The 20,717-nt window shown below is 44.6% G+C and overlaps 1 protein-coding gene across 4 annotated transcripts in view; it reads right to left on the bottom strand.

Moving 5' to 3' along the window:
• Window positions 1-15,329, bottom strand: part of fam184ab (family with sequence similarity 184 member Ab) — a 130,262-nt gene extending 114,933 nt beyond the window's left edge. For 2 of the 4 annotated variants that reach the window (XM_056294857.1, XM_056294858.1), the window contains exons 1-7: window positions 15,237-15,314; window positions 14,557-14,796; window positions 12,432-12,515; window positions 11,760-12,011; window positions 6,413-6,548; window positions 5,272-5,465; window positions 1,302-1,487 (exon numbers count right to left, since the gene is read on the bottom strand). In XM_056294857.1, coding sequence (XP_056150832.1) covers window positions 1,302-1,487; window positions 5,272-5,465; window positions 6,413-6,548; window positions 11,760-12,011; window positions 12,432-12,515; window positions 14,557-14,796; window positions 15,237-15,314 — 1,170 coding nt within the window. Of the gene's footprint in view, window positions 1-1,301; window positions 1,488-5,271; window positions 5,466-6,412; window positions 6,549-11,759; window positions 12,012-12,431; window positions 12,516-14,556; window positions 14,797-15,236 lie in introns of all 4 variants that reach the window. The other 2 variants (XM_056294859.1, XM_056294856.1) reach the window with 2 other exon arrangements.
• Window positions 15,330-20,717: the final 5,388 nt, after the last annotated feature.

The raw sequence follows: 20,717 nt of genomic DNA, 5'->3' as shown, positions 1-20,717 counted from the left end.
GTGGTCAGTCAGTTAGTCACCACCACCACCTCAGGTGCACGAGAGCATCAAGCATGGGCAGGATCATGCTATCTCTGTCAGATCCGCTCATAGCTGTGTGGGCGCCCCGCCATCACAAGTCACTAATTTGCAATGGCAGAACACATCATCCCGACCCGCTCCTCACCCAGGAGCACTGTCAGCTCTGCTATCTGTGATGTTCAGCCAAGCCGGAGGCAACAATGGCATACAAACCATGAACCTCAGCACTGGGAGTGAATTCAATAATTTTCTCTGCTCACTTTCTGAGAGGTGCGTATGCAGCGCTGTTTGGGGGAGGTAGGATGTGGGGGGGAGGATGTATTCAGACTCTGATTAAGATCCCTTCTGTGCTCATGGTTGTCATACTTGAATAGTCTACCTTTAATTTTCAAGTTCAGTTGCTGCACTCACAACATCCCGAACTACAACTCAACTCACAATACTCAGTATAGCTTTGCACAGGAACCAAAGGCCGGCTCCCGTTCCAACAACCGCTACCGTCACAAGTTCTGACAAGGTGAAAACTGACATCTGTATAATGAGCAATTTCTTTTTTTTTCCTCCCCAATTGCACTTGGCCAATCACTCCGGTTGCTGCTCCATCCCCTTTGCGGATCCGGGGAGGGCTGCAGACTACCACATGCCTCCTCTGATACATGTGGAGTCGCCAGCCGCTTCTTTTCACCTGACAGTGAGGCGTTTCACCAGGGGGACGTAGCGCGTGGAAGGATCACGCTATTCCCCCCAGTTCCCCCTTCCCCCAAAACAGGCGCCCCAACCGACCAAAGGAGGCGCTAGTGCAGCGACCAGGACACACACCCACATCCGGCAGCTTTCCCACCCACAGACACGGCCAACTGTGTCTGTATGGACGCCTGACCAAGCTGGAGGTAACACGGGGATTCGAACCAGCGATCCCCGTGTTGGTGGACAACTGAATAGACTGCCACACCACCCGGGCGCCCTTATATTGAATACTTTCAGTGGATGACAATGAGGCACAGAACTGCAAAGCTGCTAAAACCATACCCTGCAACAAAAAACGTCCTTCAAAAAAAATAAAACTGTCCACTTTGTTCACTGATATGTCCCCCCGACTGCTTTGTGTTAATAAGCCCTTCTTGTTGCTACCAAGATATTTGCTTGAGTAATTGTTTTTCTATGAACATGGCTGCTTCTGCCACAAATTTCACATCTCACTCGATGAAATTCTCACACAAAGGCGAGTGTGTGTGTGTGTGTGTGTGTGTGTGTGGGTGTGTGTGTGTGTGGTCTCTCACAGAAAGTAGATGGTTTTTGTCCTTCTCAGCATTGTTAAGAGCATTCTCCAGGGTCAGTCTGTGTTTCTTGGCCAGCTCCTCCAGAGCCCGGACCTGGCTCTCCTTCATGTGACCTGCCTCCTCCTCATACCGCGCCCGAACGTTGTTCATCTCTTTCTCATAGGATGCCTTCTCCTCACGCAGGGCCTGACAGGGGCAAAAAAGCATATGTGCACGCATGCGCATGCATGCACACACACACACACACACACACACACACACACACACACACACACACACACACGCAAGCATGCACACACAAGAAGATGTGGGTCAGTGTTAATTTTCTTTCACTGAAACTATTATGCCTCCATGATACCTGTGGAGTCGCCAGCCGCCTCTTTTCACCTGACAGTGAGGAGTTTCGCCAAGGGGACGTAGCATGTGGGAGGATCACGCTATTACTCCCAGTTCCCCCTCCCCCGAACAGGTGCCCCAACCGACCAGAGGAGGCGCTAGTGTGGCGACCAGGCCACATACCCACATCCGGCTTCCTACGCGCAGACATGGCCTATTGTATCTGTAGGGACACCGGACCAAGCTGGAGGCAACACGGGGATTTGAACCAGCGATCCCCGTGTTGGTAAGCAAGGGAATAGACTGCTACGCTATCCAGACGCCCCCAATCGTATTTGGTTTTAATCCCAAAATATTTCTCGACAAAAACCACAAGGGACAGTGTGAGTCATCGACTGGACAAAAGGGAGATAACAGCGATGGAGAGACAATACAGAGAAAGCGAGAGAGAGAGAGAGAGAGAGAGAGAGAGAGAGAGAGAGAGAGAGAGAGAGAGACACACACACACAAGGACTGTCGCTTACTGGGGTGATTGTAGGTTGGTAGGTTTTTTTTCCAAGTTATGATTGATAATGCTCTAACGGTGAAAAAAAGACATGTAGAAGGAAGGGATGAGGTGATAAGGTGCTGCTACAGCTGTTTAACAGATTATTATCCCAGGCAACTGGAGGGCCATGCAGTTATTCCCTTCCTCAAATCTGACCATCATTAAGTATGTCATATAAATCAGGTACAGGTACACCATCTTCTAAATGGGAAGTTCGCTACGCTCAGTGTGTGTATTTACAGCATCAATTAGATGCTAAAATAGTGCAGTTCATCTTGAAACTGTAACAAAGTGTCACTTCCATGCATCCGGGTAGCGTAGCGGTCTCTTCCGTTGCCTACCAACACGGGACTCGCCGGTTCGAACCCCCATGTTACCTCTGGCTTGGTCGGGTGTCCCTACAGACACAATTGGCTGTGTCTGCGGGTGAGAAGCCAAATGTGGGTATGTGTCCTGGTCGCTGCACTAGTGCCTCCTGGTCGGACGGGGGCGCGTGTTCGGGGGGGAGGGGGAACTGGGGGGATTAGCTTGACCCTCCCATGTGCTACGTCCCCCCTGGCGAAACTCCTCTCTGGCAGATGAAAAGAAGTGGTTGGCGACTCCACATGTATCGGGGGAGGCATGTGGTAGTCTGCAGCCCTCCCCGGATCAGCAGAGGGGGTGCAGCAGTGACTGGGATGGCTCGGAAGAGTACAACTGGGAGGAAAAGGGGGGAGTCACTTCCAATTCCAGCAGTAACTAAAGGAGGCAGGATTCCTGATGTCAGCTGCATCCCATTACTTGACATTGTGCACATTTAAGAAACTTTAAAACAGAAAAAAAATAAAAGGTAACACTTTCTATGAAGCTTGCATCTATAATGCCCTATAAGCATCCATAACGCCCTATAAGCGTCTATTGCATCTATAACACCCATACTTTCCTATAATGTGTATTACAATGACTAATGGCTATGGCTGAAGACTGAAATAGCACTGAAGTCTCATTATGCATCTCTAGAACTTCAGCAAAACAAGTTGCCTATGATGCATTATGACATTTGACAGATAAACAGGCTAATGATGACATATTTATAATGCATAAATCCGTTTTAAATTGACATAAATTATCATAAAGGTGGTTATGAGGTGTTGTGAGGGCGTATACATGGTTATGATGAATCTTACAATGACTTATAGCTACACTTATAGGGCGTTATAGATGGTTATAGGGCATTATAGGTGCTTACAGGGTGTTATAGATGCTTATAGGGTGTTATAGATGCAAGTTTCATAGAAATAAAGTGTTTGAACACAGACAGGGAGGTTAATGATAGGGGGAAGAGAGAGAAAATAGAAAGGAGAGACAAGAGAAAAGAGAGCTAAGTTGAGTTTATTTCAATAGCCCAAAATCACAAAGTAGGAAGGAAGAGATTTACAGTCAGTGCAATATACAATGCCCCCTATCCTTTGACCCTCGTCTCAGATGAGGAAAAGCTCCACAGAAATACCTTATCCGGAAAAAAAAGCAAAAAACAAAAAAACAGGAGAAACCTAAAGAAGGAGCGATAGAGTCCTCTTCTAGGACATGCGGTAGGTGTCGAGCGCACAAGAGTAACAGAATTTAAGGGAAGCTGTCACAAAAAAGGTGCGGCGGAGTCGAAGTTGAGCGACGTCTGCCGACCTCCGCTCCCGTACCAAGGAAGACGCTGAAAATCACAGCGAGCTCCGTCGGCGGGAGAAGTCTCTCGGCTCCCGAAGGATTACGCCGCACAAATGTCAAAGGCAGCGACACGGTCGAGCACACATGAAGCAGTTACACTTGACATTTACTGTGGGCTGCGGCCAGCCTGCTGATTCTGCTGGTTCTTAAATTATCTGACCTTTAAGCATCACAGGGTTTTTGTGGGGTTTTTTTTAGGAAAAGAAGAGCCGGTTGGGTTTCTGATGGTTTTAAATGGTGTACAAGACAGAGTCAACCCTTTCTGCTTGCTTCTCCTTTTTAACTCCCCAGGCCGGTGTTAATGAAAGGTTGGGTTTAGGGTTGTTCCTTATCTGATGTGAGGGTGTAAGGACAGGAAGTTGTGTTGCTGTAAAACCCACTGAGGCAAATTTGTCATTTGTGATATTACGCTATACAAATAAAACTGACTTGACTTGACTTTCCATAAAAATTTTAGTCTCTGTCAAGCACTTCCACACAACCGTGTTAAGTAACTTCCAAACAATTGTACTTGGCCAATTACCCCACTCTTCCGAGCCGTCCCAGTCGCTGCTCCACCCTCTCTGCTGATCCGGGGAGGGCTGCAGACTACCACATGCCTCCTCCGATACATGTGGAGTCACCAGCCACTTCTTTTCACCTGACAGTGAAAAGAAATTCCCCCCAGTCCCCCCCCCCCGAACAGGCGCTTCGACCGACCAGAGGAGGCGCTAGTGCAGCGACCAGGACACACACCCACAACCGGCTTCCCACCTGCAGACACGGCCAATTGTGTCTGTAGGGACACCTGACCAAGCCGGAGGTAACACAGGGATTCAAACCAGCGATCCCCATGTTGGTAGGTAATGGTTTATAGACTGCCACGCCACCTGGACGCCCTACAACGTGATTTTTTCTCCCCCAGTTTTCCCCCTTTTTCTCCCCAATTGTATCCAGCCAATCACCCTGCTCTTTTTGAGCCATCCCGGTCGTTGCTCCACCCCTTCTCTGTCGATGCGGGGGGCACTCCGACCGACCAGAGGAGGCGCTAGTGCAGCGACCAGGACACATACCCGCATCCGGCTTCCCATCGGCAGACACGGCCAGTTGTGTCTGTAGGGACGGCCGACCAAACCGGAGGTAACACGGGGATTCGAACCAGAGATCCCCATGCCGGTAGGTAACGGAATAGACTGCCACGCCATCTGGACTCCATACAACATGATATTTTAATATGCAGCCAAGGAATTAGAAATGACTTAACGCAATTGTGTGGAACCACTTAACATTTTTAAGTAAATCCAACATTTCAGTTTTTGAGTGTACATTGTTCTCCTTATTGACATTTTTCAAACCAACACACACACACACACACACACACACACACACACACACACACACACACACACACACACACACCTTTTCCAGAGACTGGATCTGTTGTCGCTGCCTCTCCTCCATGGCCTGGCTCTTACTCTGCAGGGCGCCCCGCTCCTCCTCCATCCTGAGCACCTTATCCTTCAGCCGGCTACGCTCACTCTCCAGGTCCCTGATGGCAGCCTCCTGGGTCATCTGGGTAGCCTGCAGGCTGCCTATCTGACCTGCCAGAAGAGACAGGAGCAAGAGGAGAGGAGGGGATTATGTAAGGGGGTACTAATTGTGAGGCACTGTCGTTTACCTTGTTGATTCATCAAAAAAAACAAACAACATTTTAACAGGTTGACAAAAAGCAGGTTGCGTGTTTTATATCTGGAATTATTTCCATAATTCAATACATTTTATGTTAGAAAAAAGTCAAATTCTTGGATGACCTGACTGACAGACAGACAGAGAGACAGATGAGACACACACATACTTGCACAGAGAGATACACACACCCACACATACTAGACAAACGAGTATCTCCTGTGTGTGCCGTGTGGATGTGGTTAAAAATAAATAAATAAATAAAAACCTGGAAAATGGAGGGCAAAGTTAATCTCCCTCGATACATACAGCCCAGAGGGGATGAGGAGGGAGTCGGCCATATTTGAGCATGAGGGGCTTATACGTATAGCCCCATTTAACTGTGCACGAGTCTCTGCTAAGCTGCAGATCTTGTTCCTGAATTACAAGCGAAAGGATTTGTTTTAGTGAAGCAGCAGTGGCCCGTCTCACTTCCTCCTGTTCTTGGTTCAGTCTTCTAGCGGTGTTGGTGGTGGTGGTGGTGGTGGTGGTGGGGGGGTGGGGGTGGGTGGGTAGATACACACACATGAGTGTACACGTGCACATGCACACACACACACACACACTGGGCATTAATCAAACACGGATGAGGTTGATGAGGGCTCGGTCCGGCGATAAACTGTTCACCTTTTAAACTGTTTGCAGATTAGAACGATTCAGAGGAGGAAGAGTGTTTAATGGGTCTTCATCAGGGGTTATGTTTGTATAAAGAGCCCAGATGGTTCCAGATGGTGGCTGTGTCGGTCTACCAAACATGCCGGGCAGAGTGGAGGTATATAGCTAGACAGAGACAGAAAAAAAAAAGAGGGATGGAGTTTCTTACTGGCTTTCAACAGTATTTCGGTGGCCTGCTGCTGAACTCGGTCCCTGGCCGCCTCCAGTTCGCACTCCGCTTCCTTCTGGCGAATCTCCACGATCTCCGAGTCCTGCGTCACTTCATCCAGCTGCTTGGAGAGGTCCTGGAAGCAAGGAGGAGGGGGACAGAAGATTTTTATTTTATTTTTGAAAAAGAGATTTCATTACGTGAAAGAGATCTTCCTGACGCGTCATGAAAACTATCGCTCGGCAAGAATGAAGACGGACGTCCTCGACTTCAAACGAAATCGCTGGTTGGTTGGTTGGTTGATTGACAGGGCATGAGGACCAGAAACAAGGCCACGACACTGCAAAGTTAAGCGAAACTCATCCTACCTGACAACCATAAATCAACAGTCCATGGCAGGCAATCATGTTGTTGAGTGTGTGTGTGTGTGTGTGTTGATTTCCCAGATGAGCCCTGAGCAGGTGCATGTTGTGATGAGGCAGTTAGGCTTATAAGACGTCCACTGATTGAGGATTGGGATGAACTGTTATTAACCCTTTCTCTCTCATTTTAGCTAAATGGTGAACACTAGTGACAAATAAACACACGGAGAGCGACAATGAGCACACTCCAGGGAACCGACGCGCACAACTACTGTTACTCACTCTTCTGATATGCACTGTCGTCCAAGGATGAAAGGTGGAAATATCTGCCACCCCCCCCTTTTTTTCTTCCCAATTGTATCCGGCCAATTACCCCACTCTTCCGAGCCGTCCCGGTCACTGCCCCACCCCCTCTGCTGATCCAGGGAGGGCTGCAGACTACCACATACCTCCTCCAATACATGTGGAGTCGCCAGCCGCTTCTTTTCACCTGACAGTGAGGAGTTTCACCAGGGGGACGTAGCGCGTGGGAGGATCACGCTATTCCCCCCAGTTCCCCCTCCCTTCCGAACAGGTGCCCCGACCGACCAGAGGAGAAGCTAGTGCAGTGACCAGGACACACACCCACATCCGACTTTCCACCTGCCGACACGGCCAATTGTGTCTGTAGGGATGCCCGACCAAGCTGGAGGTAAAACGGGGATCCGATTCGGCGATCCCCGTGTTGGTAGGTAACGGAATAGACCGCTACACTATCCGGACGCCCCCTGTAATCGCACCTTTCTGAACAGCGTTACAAGGTGCCTTACACAACAGGATAAAATAATGCACACGGTCAAGATAAAACAACAAAATGCATTAAAAATACAGGACACAATGCCAGATCCACTCCACGGAAAACATGGTCAGGATAAAGTCACAAGAGCATAATTAAAACGAAGAGATAAAACAAGGATTATGATAAAAACAATTAAATTAGGTGATGAAAGAAAATTATAAAAATATAAAGAATAAAAATGTAAAATGATAAGAGTATAAGATAGAAACAATACAAAAAAAAACCCTTTCTGTAAAAATAAGTTTTAAGAAGCGATTTAAAAGAAGGCAGTGAGCTTGCTAGCTTGGTTTCCTCAGGTAGGAGAGTTCCACAGCTGTGGGGCTCCTACAAAAAACAGCTGGTCTTCTTTAGTAAGGAGGCTGGCTGAGGGACCAGTTAAAAAGAACCTGCCTGAGCAATGCAGGCAGTGACCAGGTCTCCAGGTGTGAGTAAACCAGTTATATATGTAGGAGCGAGGCCATGTAAGGCTTTAAAAGTAATTAGTAAAAGTTTAAAACCATCCCACACCTAACAGGTAGCCAGTGAAGTGTTGCAAGAATAGCAGTGATGTGTTCATGTCTCTTGGAATTTGTTAAAAGTCTGGCAACTGAGTTTTGGATGAGCTGGATGCAGGAGATAGACTTTTGTCTGAGCCCTGAACACAGGGACTTACAATAATCCAGACATGATGAGATGAATGCACAGATGACTTTTTCAAGGTCCATTTGAGACAGAAGATTTTTAACTTTTGCGATGTTCCTTATTTGGAGAAGCAAGACTGTACTTACTACCTTGGTGATTTGTGTGTTAAAATGCGGCTTGGAGTCAAAAAAGGCACACAAATTGAGGGCAGAGTGCTTAACATTGGAGGACAGGTTCCCTAGACTCTTCTCCAGCTCGCCAGTTAGGTTAGGGGGGGCTGAATAAAAGGACCTCAGATTTGGACTCACTGAGCCGGAGGAAGTTTTGTGACATCCAGCACTTAATACTGGAAAGACAAGCCATAACACGAGAAAGATTGTGTGTCATAACCAGTAAGCGGGACATAAATCTGGGTGTTGTCTGCATAACAGTGAAAATTAATACAATTAATATTGATTAATTAATATAAATTAATATTATGATGACGGATGATCTGACCCAGGAGGAGCATGTAAATGAAAAATAATAATGGACCAAGAATTGACCGCTGGGGTACATCATGTGCCAGGGGGGCTGAGGATGAGGCGAATTCTCCCATTATAACAGATAGGTAGGATCGGAACCAGGCAAGAGCAGTATCCTTAATGCCAACATAGTTTTCCAGGCGATTTAAATGATAAGATAAGATAAAGGACTGAAAAACCTATGAATGAGGGCAGAAAAACCTATGAATGTGCAAGGAGTCTGATTTAAAGCAAATCAAAACCTGACTCAACACATTTCCTTGCTCCAGAGCTGAAAGTGAGTGGAGAACATTACTGAAAACAGTAACAATTGAAAAAACATGCACATTATTATTTACAGAGTGAAAGACAATCCTTATACTCTGAACTGGAAGTATTCTGACTTTGGAGGAGGTAGATCTTGCTTATAATGATTACAATGGCTGGACAATGGGAAGCCACCAGCAGTATGATTCGATGGCTCACCAGTCAGTCGTAGAGCCACACTTTGACAGCGTAACGGGTGCTAAGTAGCTAGCCAGTTATTGGTGTGTTGGTGGTGAAAAGTGGGCATCAGCAGTTCCAACACTCTCTACACAGTTGATCAGGGCTGCACCCCATACTGTCAAAGCCCTTTCTTTGTCCAAGGCTATTTGGGAGGCATACTGTTTTTTTTTGGGGTCCATCAACAGGACTCTCTTCAGCCACTCTCGGAACCCACTAATCTTCTATTGTGTGAACTCAAACACTTATAAAGAGGGTCAGGAGCTCTGCAGAAGCAAGCTTCAGTGGGGGAGCCACTTTACTGTCGAATCTTCCACAACAGAAATGAATACAGGCCACAAAAACAAACCAAATGTGGGATAAAATGGGCAGAGGGTCACTTCACGAACATAAAAAAATAAAAATTAAGAGTCCGCACACTAGATAATGCTCCCATTAAGATTTAATGGTATACCACCAAATGATGTTTCGAGCGTTTACGCTCTTCTGCAGACACGTCAGGAACACATTACTACACCTGTGAGATCAAACAAGCAAGAGTTATGTGAAAATCCTGCATGGCGCACCTTTATTACTCACAGCAGCAGCAATAACTGCATCAATTACAGGCATTTTGATAGGTTAAATTGAAGCCCATCAGCGAAACCCAAATCAAACTAAGGATTACAACCTCTACTGTAAGCTTTCCAAGGTTAAATTTAAATCCACTTAATGACAATTAGCTCTGGGTAGGCCTGGAAGGATTAAGAGACAAATTACAAGACTGAGGCTGTAAAGGAGAAATTATGGTGACACCTGAGCTATGAAGCAACACATCAGATACATCTGAAAGACCACAATGGGAGCCATATTGTCTCTGTATGAGGCCCAAAGTTTTCTTATACTATTCCTAGAAGATGTACATTTTGAGTTATAACTTGAATTTTTGAATATTAAAAGTAAACTAACCATAATGGATGAGGTGGACTTTAAATTTAACATTCAATGTCTAGAATAATCAAATCAAATCAAATCAATTTTATTTGTATAGCCCAATATCACAAATTACAAATTTGCCTCAGTGGGCTTAACAGCAACACAACATCCTGTCCTTAGACCCTCTCATCGGATAAGGAACAACTCCCTAAAAAACCCCTTTAACAGGGAGAAAAAAATAGGAAGAAATCTCAGGGAGAGCAGCAGAGGAGGAGGGATCTCTTTCCCAAGATGGACAGCGTGTTCACACAATTTACATAATACAACCTTGAAAGAGGATAACAGAATTATAATGGACATAAAATTTATGAATAACATGATGCGCAGGATGCCAAGCAGCGTCCACATGCCAACGGAGCAGTCCAGGACCCAAGCCATGCGACCAGCATCATCATGTAGTAAAAGAAAAACTTATGTGAGGAGTGGAAGGGCAGGCAGCAACCAAATGACGACCACCATCACCAGAATAGGCTTCGTTCATTTTTTATTTTTTTTGGTAATTGTGTACTGTTGCTTTAAGACAGCGCACCCTCACACATTTTCTTCAGTTAAACTGTTGAACTGGAGTGGAGGCTGGATTAGCTATGGAGTCATACAGTTTTCATACCGTGTCCTGTCAAGTTTAGTTGTATATTATCCAGCAAATAAAAATTCAGTGGATTTGACCTGCTTGTGACACGTGTGGAATAAAAGATGTTTGTGTTTTTCCAACTTTACAATGAACGTCGAGTGGATGATTGCAAAACTACATCAGTTGGATACGTGTAAGCCAGGACTACCAGCTACGTCACATTTTTTTGCAGCGCCAGTCTCCCTTCATGAGTAATTACCAAGTGGCTCACCCCTCCTCTTTTCATCCCAGCTTCACCGAGAAAACATGAGAATTTATTTTTTTGTCTTCACTGAGTGACTCTACAGAAACCATCAACTTGTTTTTCTCCTTCGTTGCCTTGTTGGCCTTCCCTCCTCTGGACAGCTCTGAGTTGACTGATCAGTAGACATAATACAACATCTCATTACACCATCTTTGTCTGACCTTGGGCTCGTCTCGGCAGCTGTGGGACCTGGAGATCGTGGGACTCCTTGTGGTCATTTCCCTGCAAGTTCAGTTATATAAGCTCCATTTTCATCGAGCAATATTTATGAGAATTTTGAGGTTTCCAATACAAGAAAGTTGAACAGAAATAGTTGAATTGCAACGGGATTTTCAGGCTATCTATCTCGGAGGTGGAAAAGAGTCATGGAAACTGAATTTTCGAATTTCCCCTGTGGCACGTCATTCTTGTTCCTCTGAATTGCACCTGGATGGCAGTTCTCTTAAAATTTGCTTCACATTTTGAAGGAAACAAAGCTATAGTTACAAAACTAATGTACAATATCCCTCTAACTGTAAATCTCCCTCTGATATTCTCATCATTTCCAAATGGCAATTTTCAAGCATCGTTAAAAAACAACAACAACTTTAAGATCAAATTAATTGTCTCAACCTATCTCACTCAGGGTGGATTTTGACACCTTCAGTCCTGACTCCAGCCTCGTTATACCTTGATGGTGCTCTCGGTGGCGGTGAGCGAGGCCTGCAGCTTGTGGGACTTCTCCCGGTTCTCACGGGCCTCGTCTGTTACCCGGGCCAGCTCAGCCCTCAGTTTCCCAAGGGTCTTCTGGAGCGCCGCCTCCTGAGTCTGAAACTCCCTCCGCAGCTCTGCTTCGGTGCGTTTCCACGCCAGCAGGTTGTCGGCAGTCAGCTGCTGGGTCCTCTTCATGGCTTCCAGCTCGCGCTCATAGAACGCCTGTGCCTTGGAAGAAAAGGTCGGGTGTGAAACTGATGCAACTCAAAGTGTCTGACCTTAACATGAGCAGTGCTGACCTTCTGATTTTTCCTCAGAAATGTACTTTATGCTAAGAAGACTATTTTACTCATTTTGCTCTTATTCACTTGCCAAACTTTTGCACAGGTACACACATTCTACTGTTGGCCACTGAGCAGCTCTGTTGTAATAGCTGGTAGTCACATGGGAATTACACAAGCACACGGTATTGCTAACTGTTAAATAAGGCGAGATAATGATGACGACAAAACCAGTCCAGGTATTTGGAAAAATGGTATTTAAGTCCAATGCCAATAAATAAAATACAGGCAGACAGAACGGGATCTGCTTTGTCCAAGCCTTTTCAGAAGCACATTGGTGTTTGTAGTGTTTACTTTGGGCAGCTACCTTGCTGAGTTTGGCTTCGTACTCCTCCACCAGTCTCTTCTTATCCTGTTTAAGCTCCTCCACTCGCTCTGTCAGGGAATCCACCTGCGACACATTGCAGGAACATATGAAAGGGAGCTTACACAATCAGATACACAATACCCTGAAGAGATGAGCAAAGAGTGCATATTTATTAAAAAAAAAATGTTTTGTGTGAATTTCATATTTGCGAACAGATTTATTCTAAATTCCACTTTGGGTAAATTAGACAACGTCACAATTACTTTGAGCTTATTTCTTGCTACAAGAATATGTACATGAAGTTATGTTGGCTGAATATTTTAAAGCCACTTTACGAGCTAATTGCAGTGGCACATAAACTGCCTGAAGGCATTTCACTATCTCGACACAGGGCATCCAGAATGCAAAACACCTGGAGCAGAATTCATTTTCTCCATCCTTTCAGAGACATCCCACTTTCTCAAAGCTGTTCAGTCAGTCAGGTAGTAGTCAGTCACTAGGTTACTTATTTACCACTTTATGGAGGAGCAGTGAGAGTCTCTACTGGTCTCTGCTACAGTTAGCCTTGTGTAGCTGTCCTATGTCTGCCCACCCTTCACTGTGCTTACTTAAAGATATCCAATGATGTTTTTCCCCCTTTTCCCCCCCAATTGTATCCAGCCAATTACCCCATTCTTCCGAGCCGTCCCGGTTGCTGCTCCACCCCCTCTGCCAATCTGGGGAGGGCTGCAGACTACCACATGCCACCTCTGATACATGTGGAGTCGCCAGCCGCTTCTTTTCACCTGACAGTGAGGAGTTCACCAAGGGGACATAGTGCGCGGGAGGATCACACTATTCCCCCCAGTTCCCCCTTCCCCCTGAACATGGCACCCAAACCGACCAGAGGAGGCGCTAGTGCAGTGACCAGGACACATACCCACCCGGCTTCCCACCTACAGACACGGCCAATTGTGCCTGTAGTGATGCCCGACCAAGCCGGAGGTAACATAGGGATTCGAGCCGGCGATCCCTGTGTTGGTGGGCAATGGAATAGACGGTACAATACCCAGACGCCCTCCAATGGGATTTTTGACCAATATTGGCACTACAGGGCACAATAAAAAAAGTGGGTCCCTGTACTGTTTGCATCACATTTTCTCACAGCATCCGCATGTGAAGAGGAACAAGAGGAACACAACAATGACATGTCATCCGGCATGATGAATCACGTAATGAACCGTACCCGCCGATAAAAAGAGAAGAAAAAAGATCGCAAGCTAGCATAAATAATGCAGCTTTCAAAACATTCCAAGAACAATGTTTTTCAAATGTTTTATGAGATGGGAAATACAGTCAACTTATTTGCTAGACCTAAAGGATGCATAAAATGTGTTTTGGTGAGAAACTCTGAATGCAAACAAAACCGAGTTGTTTACAGGGAAAACTCCATTGGACACCTTTACACATCTTTTCCCCCTGCACCCTGATCCTAAGTCTCTACAGTGGGAGACTTCAAGGACCACCAGGGCATGTGTTGGTTTCTGTTGCCACTGCACATAATGAACAATAACAATGAAGGAAAACAAGGTACGGTGACGATTACCATGTTTGACATGTTATGTAATGACAATTAAACTGTTTGTTGTCGGCTTAACTCTAAAATGTAATCTAAAGATGGTGGTTTCTCTCCAATCGTACTTCTTTGAGTATTGCCTTCAACCAATTGTCAAGGTTTACTGCAGCTAGCTCCACCCAGTGGGTCTATGGGAACCCCCATTCTGGTAGCATCTCCTGAGGTGAGGCGAGTTCCCAGACCTATGTGAGAAACTGATTGGTTTGTTGGTGTGGGACAGTATGATACGGGGCAGCAGTGGAAAAGGGGTTTTTGTTACCGCAGCCTTATGGAGCTATCCCAGTTTCTCCGTCTTGTCTTTAGTCGGTTACTTATTAATTTACCTCTACCCTGTGAAGTAGTGTCAGTTTCTACTGATCTATGGAACTGTTCTCTAGCAAGTTACCCTAGTTTCATGGTTTCTCCTCATCAATTCTGCAGTCACTAAGTCAGACACTTACTTCCCTCTCCCTTGAAGATCTTCATCATTTCCTGCTGGATTTCACCACTGTTAGTTCCTAAGTTAGTTACCTCAGCCTTGTGGAGCTGTCCCAGTTTCTCCTGATCTTTGCTGTAGTTCGCGTTCTGGCTCTGGTGGCTACGGAGCAGTTCCTGGATCTCCTGTCTGTGTTGGGCCTTCAGCTCCTCCAGGGCCACCCTCTTCTCCTGCTCGAACTGGGTCTGGGCCTGGCTGAACGTACGCAGCTTCTCCTCAAAGGACCGCCGCATCTCCTCTACCTCCTTTGACATGGAAACGACACGCTGCGTGTGCTGTTGGGTGTGAGAGGGGGGGAATGGGGGAATTGGGGCAGGGTTGTCAACAGGCTCCTCGTATAGTCATAGGTGGAATCCCATAAACAACCACTTCTTTATCACATGCACATCAGTGAAATAATACAAAACATAGACCTACAGATGAGGAGGTGGGTACACGGAGAGACCCATTTAATACAGCTTAAGTGGGCTTCATCTCAGCTGATGGTGCAGTACACTCTGATCTGTACACTCTACAGAGTATCCGCCTTGTTGTGTCGAGGTGACTGCATGCTTTTTTTATGGGTGTTAGATGGACTGTATGTCCTTCCTTGATAATACAACTGTACACACATACATACACACAAGCACATACTGGTTTTTTTTTACAATGACAGTGGTCAAACTCCTTGGCCCCCACTAATACACACACACACACACACACACTCCGTCCCTACCTGGGCCTCAGTACAGAGCTGCATGTCTTCTACCCTCTGGCGGTAACTCTCAAACTCTGCCAAGGCCTGTCTCTTCATCCTCTCATGCAGCTCCATGGATTCCTCCAGGGACTGGATGCGCCTCTTCAGGTCCATTTCATCACTGATTTTGCTCTTGTACTGAAACAAGCATATATTGGCTGGTAAAACACACATGGCTCAATTACTTGCACTCCATTAGGCCGCATTCACACAGAATCAGGCAATGTGGCGCCTTGCTGCAGTGGTGTGCAGCGGTGTGGGAGCATCACCACATGGCCCATTGGAATCAGTGATCACCGCAATAGGCCGTTGCAGCGATCGCGGCCCATGTGGGCGTCTCCGGTCTGATCGCCGGCTTACTTGATTGGCCACAGCAGTGTTCCGGCAAAAGCTGAATCTGGCTCAACTTTCTTGCTGGATGCCACGGCATCCCCCCCCCCCATTTTATTTATTTATTTATTTTGCTGAACCTGTTGCGGCACGCACTGCGGCAGCATAAACGCACTAACCCTCATTCAAGATGAATGGGAGGACTTGCGTTTTTGACACGTTGCCTGATTCTGTCTGAACGCAGCCTTAGGGGCAGATAACAAGCTGCAATGTCTTTTAAAAGCTGATACGAGGTGTTTTTCCACTGATTATTTATTAGTCTCAGTTTAATTTTGACGCCTCTAAATGACCGACATAATCAAATGAGGCCATCAGCAGTTAGATGAGATGTAGCGATACCGTGATTTTAAATGCTTGTCTACAGGTCGGGTTCCCCGCAAAATTTTACGAAACGATTTGCGCCACACAAACACGATACAAAGCCGCAATGGGGCAGCGTCCACGAGCTGTTTTAGCCCTTCCCGGGCGGAAGCAGAAGCGGAAGCTTCGCAACTAACGGGAAGTCAGACATCGGATGCACCAGACTACATTAGAAGGAAGCAGTTTGTTGTAATTTTCTCCGTTCTTTTGCGTAGTTTTTTTTGTTGCCATTTTCACCTATTTTTCTAGTGTGTCATGGTGTACATAAAACACTGCTGTACTGTCTAACGTGCTCCGCATGTCTGACTTCCTGTGACGCGTCCGTAGCGACAGTGATGCTGTGACATCACTCGGACGTTGCCATCGCTTCATTGCTGTGTCTCTTATAAACACCTGTTTTTCCTCAACATCACTACATCTCTCACTCAACCTCTCGAAATAAATGCAAAAGCTACCAAATGGTAGATATCGATCTTTACAAGAGGCAATGCGCACACGAAATGAAGTAGCTCTTCCACAAAACACTATCACTTTTGTCCACAGGGAAACGCAAAGTCAACAAAAAGATCCAAAGCACTATATGGCATTTTTTGAGCTTTTTAAGAAGGAGTCCAATACAAACTAGAAAGGTAAAGATTAAACACTGAGTTAAAAGGATTTGAGTTTCAATAGAAAGGAATTCACGAAACATCGAGAAGACTCAGGATATGCACCTTGCTTTTTCATTTGAGGTAGACATATTGTCAACTGCATTACAAACCAACAAGCAAAATACCTCACATGAACAAGCAAAGCCAAATGTTCATCATTAGGACCATAACCTCTAGGCGTCACAGATTATGGTCTCCAGGCTCTGATGGCTCAGAAGCCTGGCCTGGAAACAAGGGCTGACTGGACTTTTGCCGCCTCTTAAACTTTACAATGACCTGACTAAGGAGCTTAGGATGGATAAATCGGTATAATCTTTTAAATCATTTTTGAAAGTTTACTTTTCTAAGTTTTTAATCCATCACTGTTTTAATGGCTGTTCTCTTTTCACGGCATTCATCTTGATGTCTCACTATAGGGTATGCCCCCTCGCCTATTCACAGAAGCACTTTACCATTACGCCAGCCCTGAGTGGCTGGTAGTCATGTCTACGTCAGGGCGCTGCACCTAGTATATATATATATATATATATATATATATACACACATATGTATATGATCCAAACTGCTTATCCTGCTCTCAGGGTCGCGGGGATGCTGGAGCTCATCCCAGCAGTCACTGGGCAGCAGGCGGGGAGACACCCTGGACAGGATGCCAGCCCATCACAGGGCCTTATTTATTTGTTTGTTTGTTTGTTTATTTATTACCTTTTTTTCACCTGCAAATTATGTCCCCCAAAGGAAAACTTTGTCAACATCTGTTTTATCTAATAAGCAAGATTTTCAGTCTGTTCATCTTCGCTTCAGTCATTTTTATTGCAGCAAAATGGGATTGGCAAGCATGAATGTTGCATGCACCTGACAAACTGAACTGTTTGTATTACAGTCTACATAAGCCAACTTAACTGAATGCAAATGTGTGTGGACTACTGTACAATATAATAATAATAATAATAATAATAATAATAATAATCATTACATGTGGTCTTTTGAACAATGCAACTTGTACAAAAAGTTATGTAGCCCCTTCAGTAACTGGGGAATTTGAAAATAAATTACTGTTAAATTGAAAATAGGGGGTAGTCAGGGTAGCGTAGCGGTCTATTCCGTTGCCTACCAACATGGGGATTTCCGGTTTGAATCCTCGAGATACCTCCGGCTCGGTCGGGCGTCTCTACAGACACAATTGGCCGTGTCTGCGGATACATATATGTATATATGTATATGTGTATATGTATGTGTGTGTGTATATATATATATATCAATTTCACTGGGTCCATGGTAGTCTCATAAGTGCTCAACAGGGTAAGGAGCAGAGATAGTGTTTTTTCCCGAAATCGTCAATGGTGTTGTTATAAGTGCTCAACTAATGAGAAGTGGAATATCAATTGAGGAGCGGAATATGTTGATATTCCGCTCCTCAATTGATATTCCACTCCTCATTAGTTGAGCACTTATAACAACACCATTGACGGTTTCGGGGAAAAAAAACTATATATACATATATATACATTTTCTATGAGACAGTAAAAGCCTGTTTCATGCTATAAGCAATCATCAGCTGTCCAGTCACAGCTGATGATTGCTTATAGCACGTTGCTGTTATTAGCTACACAGGAGATCCGTGTTATTGTTTCAGCGATGTGGATGATGTCAAAGAAACTGAAAGCAGGTGGGGAATATATATATATTCCCCATCTGCTATATATATATATATATATATAGATATAGATATAGATATAGATATATAATATAGATAGATAAATATATGTCGATAAATATATTTAAAACAAAAAATAAAATAAAATAAATAGAAAAAACGTAATATATATAGATAAATGAATATATATGTATATGATATACATATATTTCGATAAATAAATATACATCTGCACTGTGATGGCATGGCTCCAGCATCCCCGCTACCCTGAGAGCAGGATAAATAGTTTGGATAATGGATGGATGAATGGATGGATGGATATATATATGACTAATGCATTGTCAATCATCCCTTCTCGCTTCAGAAGCAATATATTAAGCTATATTCTCTACCAGTGTCTACTCTAACTACCTTAGCTGTGCTCAAACTGGAACGGACAACGGGCACTAGTTTCTGGAGATACCGGTCCGACTGCCTTCACCATAGTAGGTAGTTTTCTCATGGAGTATTTCTGCTTATGTGAGCTAGCTAGCACATTAACTTGGCTACTCTGAGCAAATAAATGACACCGGGAGCCTTCTGCCACCTCACTGCTTGCCCACCATTGAAGCTAGGTAACAGAGATTATCACTCCAGATAATTATTTTTCTTCCCTTTAGTACACAAGCTAAATGGATACAGCTGCCAGCGAGAAGAGGTGTGCTTGTTTTGAATGAAGAGTAACACTGCGTCAGTGATATATAAAGGTGCAGGGCCCTGACATAGACATCATGACTGCCAGCCACTCAGAACTGGAGTAATGGTATAAGTGCTTTTGTGAATATTCAAGGGGGTATATCCCATAGTGAGACATCTAACTCGTGCTACTCAGAGAACCAGGTTACGAGAGTAACCTAAAGTTCCCTTTTTGTTGTGTTATTGTTTTAGATACAGTACTTAGAGATTTTCAGTTTCCTCTAAATTTTGTTTTGATTTGGTTTTAACTTTTTTTATTTTGATAGCTGTTTTGCAAATAACTGACTATGAAGACATTAATATATCAGTTTAGTAATAAATCAGGTCAGATACTAATAAAGAAGGCCTTTTTAGATGTCTGCATCTGTATCAAGTATCATTGTTACAGTATAAAATAAGTACACTCCATTGAAGTATTGCAATGAAACAATCGGTACCAATATCAACCAAAATGACCACGGAAATTATAGGTTTTTGGATATCAGCAAACATTTCAATACAAGGTATCTTTATTCAAGTAGTTGCTGTTATTGAGAATATGGAAAGTAATTTTGAAACAAATGCAGTGGGCCACAAACACATGCACCTGAGTTCCTGAGCTCGTAAGAACAGTGAATCTACTGTTCTAACAAATGTACTTTTACTAGGAACTAATTTAGTAATTTCTCAGACTTCCATCTATTTTAGTCAAACATTAATCTGACTCACTCCATATAATTTTGTTATCCTGTTTTAATGCTATATCCTTCTCTCACTAAGATGCATGACTAATTTTTTTTAACATGGTGATGACTGCTGGAATAGGCTCCAGCATCCCCGCGACCCTGACAGCAGGATAAGCAGTTCAGATAATGGATGGATGGTGATGCTGGTCATGTGGCTCGGGTGCTGGGCTGTTCTGGTGGCATTTGGACACTGCTTGGCATCTTCCTCATCATATTCTTCATATATTTCATAATTCAATTATAATTCTGTTATCCTCTTTCAATGTTGTATTTTGTAAATTGTGTAAACACAACATCCATTGTACACTCTCCGTCTTGGGGGAGAGATCCCTTCTCTGTTGCTCTCCCCAAGGTTTCTTCCTCATTTTTTTTCCCTGTTAAAGTGTTTTGTTTTTTTAGAGAGTTGTTCCTTATCCAATACAAGGGTCTAAGGACAGGATGTTGTGTTGCTGTAAAGCTCATTGAGGCAAATTTGCAATCTGTGATATTGGGCTATATACTAATAAAATTGACTTGACTTGACTTGACTCACTGGATGTACGCTGTATAAGCTTGCCATTGGTCGACTACTTCAGTTGGAATTCTCCTCCCCTTCCACTATCTGCGTGTTACCATTTTCAAAGTCCTCATTGACATGTGAAACAACAACAACCTCCGAGCTAGCAACCTACATGCTGAAAATGACAAGTCCCCCCGACACTATTTTGCAAGGGCGCCATCACTGGATCCGTGGCTTAGCGCCACCTAAAATGACTGTGATTGGTTTAAGGAAATACAAAGAAGCCCGAGCATTTTTTCCCCCTATACCAGCATGATAATGGGTTGAGCCAGCCCTTTCTCCAGTGCTGACACAGTGCTACCATCAAGTGTGGCGATAGGTCTGGCTATGTGAGACTAGTCAAACATAAACAACATAAAAAGAAAAAAACTGGAAAAATGCAAC

Source organism: Lampris incognitus, chromosome 15, assembly GCF_029633865.1.
Source record: "Lampris incognitus isolate fLamInc1 chromosome 15, fLamInc1.hap2, whole genome shotgun sequence".
NCBI classification, from domain to species: domain Eukaryota; kingdom Metazoa; phylum Chordata; class Actinopteri; order Lampriformes; family Lampridae; genus Lampris; species Lampris incognitus.
Note: the sequence above shows the minus strand (reverse complement) of the source record. Positions and strands in the feature narration are given on the sequence as shown.